The 9,122-nt window shown below is 31.8% G+C and overlaps 1 protein-coding gene across 2 annotated transcripts; it reads right to left on the bottom strand.

Moving 5' to 3' along the window:
- Positions 1–73: 73 nt before the first annotated feature.
- Positions 74–8,476, bottom strand: LOC112040827 (cyclic nucleotide-gated ion channel 1). 2 transcript variants are annotated; one of them, XM_024073751.2, is made up of 8 exons: positions 8,390–8,476; positions 7,805–7,937; positions 6,501–6,945; positions 4,434–4,643; positions 3,094–3,371; positions 2,753–2,864; positions 1,580–1,867; positions 74–914 (listed from the first exon to the last, which is right to left on the bottom strand). In XM_024073751.2, the coding sequence occupies exons 2-8, from the start codon at positions 7,843–7,845 to the stop codon at positions 390–392; spliced, it is 1,899 nt and encodes a 632-aa protein (XP_023929519.1). In that variant the 5' UTR covers positions 7,846–7,937; positions 8,390–8,476; the 3' UTR covers positions 74–389. The 2 variants fall into 2 exon arrangements, with proteins under 2 accessions (XP_023929519.1, XP_023929518.1); XM_024073750.2 differs by having other exon boundaries at positions 8,220–8,475.
- Positions 8,477–9,122: the final 646 nt, after the last annotated feature.

A 9,122-nucleotide genomic window follows, 5' to 3' on the forward strand; every position in this document is an offset into this window, starting at 1 on the left:
CTCTACCTCTCATTTAAAATCTCTTATATTAGGCCTCACTTATTAAATACAGTTTCTGCTCACACATAAGGGGTGTTAGAACTTAGAAATATATGATTAAATGATTAAATTTATCATATCTCAATGGTTTAAACTTTTAAAACAATCAGTAATATAACATCACAAGTGTTTTTGAACTTTTGAATGGTTGCCTCCTGCGATACAATGATTCAATAAATGCACGCACTACAATCTGTAAGACTGCAACGTTGTGGCAAAACAATGACTTTAGTTTTACCCTGTAACCGATAACTCTTCAAAAGTAGACACATTTGTTCATGATGAAGAGATGTCAATAAGCAGTCACAATATCCTAACGATAATAGGTCTCAGCTTGAACGAGCAGTGCTTCAATTGACTTGTGTACCTGACGAACTCGGTAACTTCTCATCCCCGCCGCTTGTACCAGACTGAGAAGACTTTTCTTTCTTGCCGCGCAAGGCTGCTTGAAACATAGAAGCTACCTTAGTTTCCAATTCCTCTTCACTAACATGAAATTTTGTTCTAGAGACTATATTCCTCAAGTCATCGGCCATTAGAGCAAAGGCTTCAACTTTTGTATGGGATTTAACTACTTGAGAAGAAAGTGGGAGTCTGAATAGGTTTGACAAAGAGGCCTCTCCCAATACCCATTGTATAAGTTCTTCTCCAAAGAAGTGACCCTTTTCAAGACACTCAGCGTGTGAGGAGCCAGTTGTTTCACCATTATTATTACAGGTTGTGTAGGTCCATGCAATGCCTCGTGTAATGAAGTAAGTTGTATCAATTGGCTCTCCCTCTCGAACAATATAGGTGTATTCCTTGTAGGAGACTGGTTTCAGAGACTCGCATATCATATGCAACAATCGTTCCTCCATATTTTCAAGCACTGGCACCTAAGTTATAAAGCAATCGAGATGAATAATGCCATTATAACAAGAAATTTTATACACACACACACACACACACACACACAATATATATATATATATCATGTCCATGGCATATTTGTGAGAATGAAAAAAATCATATAATCAAATTTACAAATATTAAAGTACAGTTTTTCCCCCCCTAAGAGTATGACGTATGCATGTATATAAAAATACTTCATATTATCACTCAGAAAGTTATTTTATCTCATCTTTATATTTTTTTTCTCACACACAATCATTAAATTCTAAATATATTTTAAACATTTTGTTCTCTCAAGTATGGTATTTGATTTTAGATAGAATTCAGTAGGATTTTACTATAGGTTTATTTGAACCAAATTTAATAAAACTTATTCATTTATCACCATAAATATATTTAAAATTCTAATTAATACATATTCCTAATTAATTCTTTTTCAAAAAATGGAAATCAATCATAATGGCATGCAGTTGCTCCTCTCACATAAATAGAACCGTCAATTGTTTTTTTAACAATACCTTTCTTTCTTGGGGGAGTGTAGATATATATATATATATATATATATATGAATTAAGTACTATTCTTATTCATCATGCACGCATGGGGACAAAATGTTAATTAGGAAATATATAGAGCCAGAGGAACTCACTTTCTCTAGCATATGAAAGCAGAGATAGTGCTTTATATAACTTTTCAGTTCTGGAGGAAGAATGAGGAAAAGATTCTTCACATTAACATGTATGTCTTCTTCCCAATTTTCATCAAAGATATTCATAATTTCTTGCTTTTTTTCATCAGGGAACATGTATTTTCCGGCCCATACTTGTATTTCTCCTCTTGCTATTCTTTGTCTACTCTTTCTTAGATTTTCCAATCTTTTCTCCTCTGATGTCTTACGGTCCTCGTCTGAGCTTTCAGTTGCAGACTGGATATAATTCTGTTCCAGTTCCACTATTAGTAAGTTATATATTCTTCAAATCTTACAATATCTGGCATATATAAAGTATGTACATATTCACTGACCTAGGATTAAGACTAATCCTAGGTCGCACTTGTAGTCCAATAATTATTCTCTTTTCACCGGGAAAATAAAAACAAAAAATAAAAAAATAAAAAAATAAAAAAATAAAAAAATAAAAAAAAAAATAAAAACAGAGAAGAAGAAGAAGATTGAATTAGGGGATGCTTTGGTTTCAACTCCTCTAGCATGTAGAGAGAAATTAATGCTCCTTTTAATTTTGAGGGGATAGAGACTGAGATTGATCTCACAATCTAATTAAATATACGTTTTCTTGGCTGTTCAACAAATTAAATTGGATCTGTTATTTCAAGAAAAGCATGATCAAGAAAAGGAGGGTACCATGATTAGTCAATTAAAAACAATGAATGAAAGAAAACAAGGGAAAAAATAGTACTCACTTATCAAGAAGTTGATGAGGTAGGTTTGCCGATTGCACTAAATACAGCTTTTTTTTGGTGCCAATTATTAATTGTTTCACACACAAGATTTGTAACATTTTACACAATGTCTGTACTTTCATATCAGATGTCCACATTTATTCGTGACGTAAAAATAAGAGAGTGGACATTATAGGATGTGAAAGATTCTAAAACCTTTTTGGTTTTTAACCTTTCAAATAATGCATTACCAGGCTTAGGCAATATATATTAAAGCTGATTTTTATGGTCTAAAATCTTCACATAATCATAGATGAATAGTCCCACCGCCCAATTCAGCTAACAATCTACAACTCCACACCACCACCACTACAATCTCAAACCTTTTTAAACAAAAGAAAAGGAGAGAAAAGAAAGAATTTACCTTCAAATTTTCAAGGAAACATAAAAATAACAGCATGCCGAAGAGAGAAATAAAAATTGCGAAGCAGCTTTCCCAGGGATAGTTGCTTGTTTGGAGGCTTTGACCAAAAGAACTGCAAAAATGGCGCAAACATACTAATCTTAGAATTTTAACTGGGACGACTATAAAGTAAGAATCTACGAAGTACAAACTCTTGGGGAAATAATAAGTTAAGACGAAGAAATCTACTTGGGTGATATATCAAGAAAGACCATAAAAGCATTTTATAGTATGATCATAAGGAAACAAAAATCAAGATCACTGGTCAATATATAATAATGGTCAGTCTAGCACATGCAAACCTTAGATTTCGTAGTCCCCACCAGAAACAGAAAAAGAATTTTGTTGGAAGATTTGAGGACTGCACGACACCAGATTGAAGGGCTTCAAGAAATATTCCAAAATCAAATAGCGTTGAATTTGGTGCATTTATAGGGCAAAGATCATCAAGAAATGTGTAATTTCCCGAGTGAGCACAACTAAAAGAACTTCGGCCACATCCACTTTGATTTTTACAGGCTTTGTGCCAGCAAACTGTCTCTCGTTCAATAGAGAAAAAGTACCAAAATGCTCCAATTACCTGAAAGACGAACATGACATTAAAAATCATTCATGAAGTTTTTATGTTCCTTAAAAAAAAAAAAATGTAATTATTATATCATGGCAACCTACAAAACTGGTTGAATAGGTTTTCTCCTTTGTAATATTAAAGGTAAAGCTCAATCAAGAATTCATTTTATTATAATTGTATTTTAATTTTTGCACCAAGAGTCTTAATTATACTTTAATTTGATGTCAAATATCTTTAGATTTTAAATGTGAATTCATAAATCAAAACTTAAAAAATATATAAGGACTAGACTAAATTTTATTATTCTTTTATGTAGTAATTTTGGTCTGAACGTGTACTATGTTATTTTCAGTTTGACAGACACTTTGGTGGTTGATTAAGACATCACGATCTTAACATCAGACTCCATGTTGATCTCAATTTCAAGAACATAATTTAGTCTTAACATCAAAACCATACCAAGATTATTTTTATCATATAAACAGTAAACACACAAAAATTTTGTTTCCTTAGAATGTAGGATGAACAAAAAACATGAAAGAGCAAGTCATCACCAAAAACTTAATAAATAAAAATAAATAAATAAAAAAAAGGGCTGAATTGTGTAACTTTATAGTAAGTTTCAGTTAGCTTAGCTGATAAAATTTTTTGTTATCGAATAAGATATATGGGGTAACCTCGCATACGCTAAAAACCAACTATAATATCGAGATATAAGGTTCAAAACCTGCCTATACCTAAAATCAACTGGTATCTTGACCTAATGATTAAAATAATCATTATAAAATAGACACTATAGGTTTAAATTCTACCATATCTATAAATAATAATAAAAATGTGTAACTTTAAGTAACGTTATTCCGCTAAAAAAAAAATTATTGTACATAAATTTTGACAAATCAATTCTTAAATTACATCATTTCCATAAATATACCAATTTGGTGTAACATCTTATTGGATTGAATAGTAACTTTGGGTGGTGCAATTTTCCTGAACCAGATCTTAATAAAACCAAGCAATTATATAATTCACCCACGATAAATATGAAAATCAGTACCTCAAGAAACTTACATGACTGGAAAGGATGTACAGAAAGAAAATGAATGCAGCTTTAACCCATCCAACAAATTTGCCTTTACTTTTCGTAAGTTCCTTCCAGGATATGTAGATCTGACGAACTCTTGGCACATATTGGAAGAGAACGAGGGCGTTCAGCCACCTTATAGAATCTGAAGATCCAGTGCTTCTCATTTCAGAATAAATTATTTGAAGAAGTACTACCTGAATAGATTGCAACAAGTTTAAAGTCAACGATAAAATCTAGTCATGCAGGATAAAATAATTTTAAAAAATTATTTCTTTTTCTCCTGAAACTGGATAAAACCAATTCTAAAAATGTAGTTTTTGTAAAAGAAAAACGCAAGCTAATTTAAATAAAAAGTAAAACTATGATATAATTTAGTCCCCTTAAGTTTGTATTGGAGCTATCAGTTTAATTGGTTCTTAAGATTGGTTTGGTATACCTTATTTTCTTTTAACATATTTTGTTTAAAAATAAATTAGACAAACACACAGTTATGCCCATAATAATTTTTTTTAAACAAATATTTTATTTTATTTTTATGTTAAAAAGTTATATGTAGCAAAATAAACCAAATAAACAAAGAAAAAGGCTTACAAAACACAATAAATGTATTCAAGGGATCAATCAAAGTCCTTCCTTCCATTACTGGTCCTTTCAACTTTGTTGTTAACAAAGTGAAACAAAGCTGTTTTTGTGCAGGCTTTCAAATTTTTTTAAAAAATAAAAGAAAATGCTTACGTTATATATTTTAAAAGCAAAGGTAATTCTTTTTTTTTTTAATGAAAATAAAATAAAATAAAAGGGTAGGGGGAACAACCTGAGTTAGCGGCATAACTATAGTGACACCCAACCCGCTGGACCCAGGCTTGCGGGTAGGGTGCACACTCCGTGTAGATGTCATGATTTCAGTTATTTGCACCATATTTTTAAATACTGGATAAATCAAAATATTGGAAAGAGAGTGGTTCTTGGTTTTCTGGTTTGATCAGACTTGAACTAGTGATGTCATAAATAATTAATTAATAATTTTAAAATTATAAATAATTAATAAAATACATATTACATTCATAACTGATAATATTCAATAAATATATATATATATATATATATATTTTTAATATATTTTTTTTTTTAAAATATGTGAGTTTATTTTTCACATATTAAATTAAAAAGATAAAAATAATAAAATCCACAACTTATATATAGTAAGTTTATAACTATTAAGTATCAAATTAAAAACTTACAACTAGTGTAGAAGTTATATTATACCATTTTAATATTTTTTTTATTGGATGTGAATTTTAACAAATCAACCATTAGATTAAATTATTTTTTTTTAATCTACATGTTTGCAAAATTTTTAAATTATCTGAGGTCAATAACAATTTCATTGGTCAAATGTTTAAATTTCATGTTTCTATGCTTAAATTTATGCATAAAAAATGAGTTTCTAAATCAAATAGTAAATAAAATCTGTTTGTCACAAAACTTGATATGTATGTTAAGGATATGAAGAATTATATATGTAATCCAACTGTTCAGAAATATCAATCCAATAAAAAGTTAGGGGAAATTACACTTCATTCTCTTAAACTATACTCCCTTTTACACTTACTCCCTAAACTATGAGGATGCATACTTTACCATCTTCAAATTATACTCCTTTTATACTTACTTTCCTAAATTATGACAATGCACACTTACTTCTCTAAACTATTACTCATGGTAGCATAGTATTATATGAGTAATAGTGTAGGGGGGTAAATATACATTCAAATAGTTCAACTAGGTAAGTGTTATGCAGCTAACAATTTAGGGGGTAAGTGTGTTTTCTTATAGTTTAAAAGGTAAATATAAAATGGGGTATAGTTTAGGGGAATAAAATGTAATTTCCTATAAAAATATAATCTATCAAACTATCAGCTCATAATAATATACATGCTAGGGGACTAAATGGAGTTTTACCTAAAGAAGACATTCATCATGAATGTAATAGCATTTCCCTATAAAAAAAATAAATAAATAAATAATTAGCTGAAGAAAACTGCCCTTACCTGTGGAATGGGAAGAATGACAAGAATATCGATTATGAAGTGTCTCCAAGAATATCGATTGGTAATTTCCGCACCTTCCTCAACTACCTTGTCTAGGAACGCAGTCCGAAATTGCAAAATAATATGCACTATGTAAATGACATCAGTGACTGTGCGCAAAACTAAGACTACGATCCTCAACTTTTTCTCCAACATAAGGCACCTCTTAGCATCATTGATCACAGGGATGTAAAAGAATAAAGGATCCACCGATACTGCAATCACACACGACACCAGGAGTATTTTATTCCATAGGTGAAGGAACAGACCCTGGGGGTCAAGAATTGTCCTTGGCAATGGTGGTGTTCTTCCTTCCCATGAATCTACCCAATTTTTAATGGAATGTTTCCCCTCAGCTTCAACTCCATTCCTCGAGTATTCGCCGAGCTCAATAATTTCATGACTCCTGAACAAAAACATAGAAAACATAAATGGGGTGAGTAGAAAACAAAAAAACTGAATGAAGAAACGTCAAATGCACCATTCATAAAGGAAATATGAGTTGAGAATGTTATAATTGATGTTGGGACAATGAGATAGATAGATAGTACAAGAGCATAAGCATAATTCATGATGTGGTTTAGCCCAATAGTCTATCTCCAAAGCAGAAAGAAAACATATAGCTCATCCTAATTAGCATGTTTAGCAACCATAGCCAATTCTAAGTTTTGGGACTAAGGCTTTTTGTTCTAGGAAAAAAATTAAGAAATTAGCCCAACTTTATGGTCAGTTTGGATTGAGGGGGTGGGGGGAGAGTAGAGTAGAGTTGGCTAAAAATTATTGATTTTCAGCCAAGGTGATTTCTGACTAACTCTACTCTACTCCCTCTCCCTCCCTTTCAATCCAAACTAGTAGTTAAGGACCTGAAATGTTATTTGTCCATGTTTATAATGGCAATAACCAATATAGAAGCATCTAAATAAGTTAGCACAAATAGTCAAACAAGAAATAAGCTATTGTAATCTCACTGGGAGAAAAATTAAATTAAAAAAAGGAAGAATAAGAAGAATTAGCTAAACATGAACAATCAACTTGAAGAATTAGCTGATTCAAATTACTGAAATATGTGAATGACATATTATTTGAACGTGGGTAATTATTAATTGTTTCACCTATTTATATGTGAAATATTTTACACAATATCCACACTTTCACATTAGTTGTCCACATTTTACATATGATGTGAAAAAGTGTGGACACTGTTGGATGTGAAACAATTAAAGCCCCTCAATGTATACATGGTGCAAAAAGTAAAAGAAACTAACCTTTGACGACCATTCTCTCGCCGATGCACTAGCTGACTCATAACGAAATTGTATCAATAACGCAATGTCCAAAATAAAGAATCAATCTCTGAACTATAGATCCCAACGAACCTTACCAAAGAAATTTTGATTCCTGAAAAGTTGTGAACCAAATTAAACAAATTCCCTTTTTTCATTTACTCAAAAGTGTAATCTTTCCACACTATGCACCCTAAGACATTTGTTTCTTTTTCTTTTGACTGGCCAGAAGCAATAAAGATAGTCATTGTGAAACTATGCATCATGAGATCAAGAAGCAAAGATTTTTATAAAATTACTTATTCCTATCTCAATAAAAATAGCAAGACTTTGAAGGGTAAGTGCTTTTATAATGTTAAAATTCCACAACAAAGCACTTGGGGTTGTAGAAATTTACTCAAATTAGGGCCATTTTTGGCGTCGTGTCGGACATTGGACCCGGTACGATTCGCCGGACTCCGGTGTCCGAGCAGTGTCTCTTTTTTTTTCGCTTCTCCGACGCGGCTCCAACACGTCCGACACGCCAGCAGTGAAAAAAAAATCATAGATTTTTACAGATGGACTTACCAATACCGTTGATTTCGTGATATACCCTAAAACAACAAGTCTGAGAAGTCATTAGACCGAAACTCACATCTCAAGTTCTCACTTCTCAACCCACCCACCCTCCATTTTTTTTTCTTTCAGATATTTGGCCATTGAATGGGTTACTTATTATAACGCGTTTTGTTTTGTTTTGTTTTGTTTTTGTTTTTTTTTTTTTTTTAATCCCACTCCCACTGCCACAGTGTCACCGTGTGAGAGTGGGATATAATATAACGTTGTTACTGTCATTATGTGCCATGTATAATGTTGTTACTGCCATATAAGTTATACCTTGTAACTTATATCTTTTTTGTTTCTTGACATTTTATGTTTAAAAATATTAAAAAAAATATCTAAATATAAACTTTAATTAATTATTTAATTGCCGTGTCCACGTCGGATCGTGTCCTTACTTTTCAAAAATTGTCGTATTGCTGTGTCCATGTTTGTGTCGGTGCATCATAATGCAGCAAGCTCCATTGAGGCAAAACTAGTGTGTTGCTTAATGGGAAGTGGGCTTGGTCCCCAGCTAGATCTGATGATTTGGTCATTGTTCAAAGTAAACTTAGCCTCATCAGATTGGGTGAACAGGACATGCTTGTTTGGATCACATCTCCTACAAGAAAAATGAATTGTGATGCAACATGGGCAACTCAGACAACGAAAATGAAATTCCATTCCGGAAATTGATATGGTTCCCACAAACTAATCCAAG

Source organism: Quercus suber, unplaced genomic scaffold (assembly GCF_002906115.3).
Source record: "Quercus suber isolate HL8 unplaced genomic scaffold, Cork oak 2.0 scaffold_63, whole genome shotgun sequence".
Lineage (NCBI taxonomy): Eukaryota > Viridiplantae > Streptophyta > Magnoliopsida > Fagales > Fagaceae > Quercus > Quercus suber.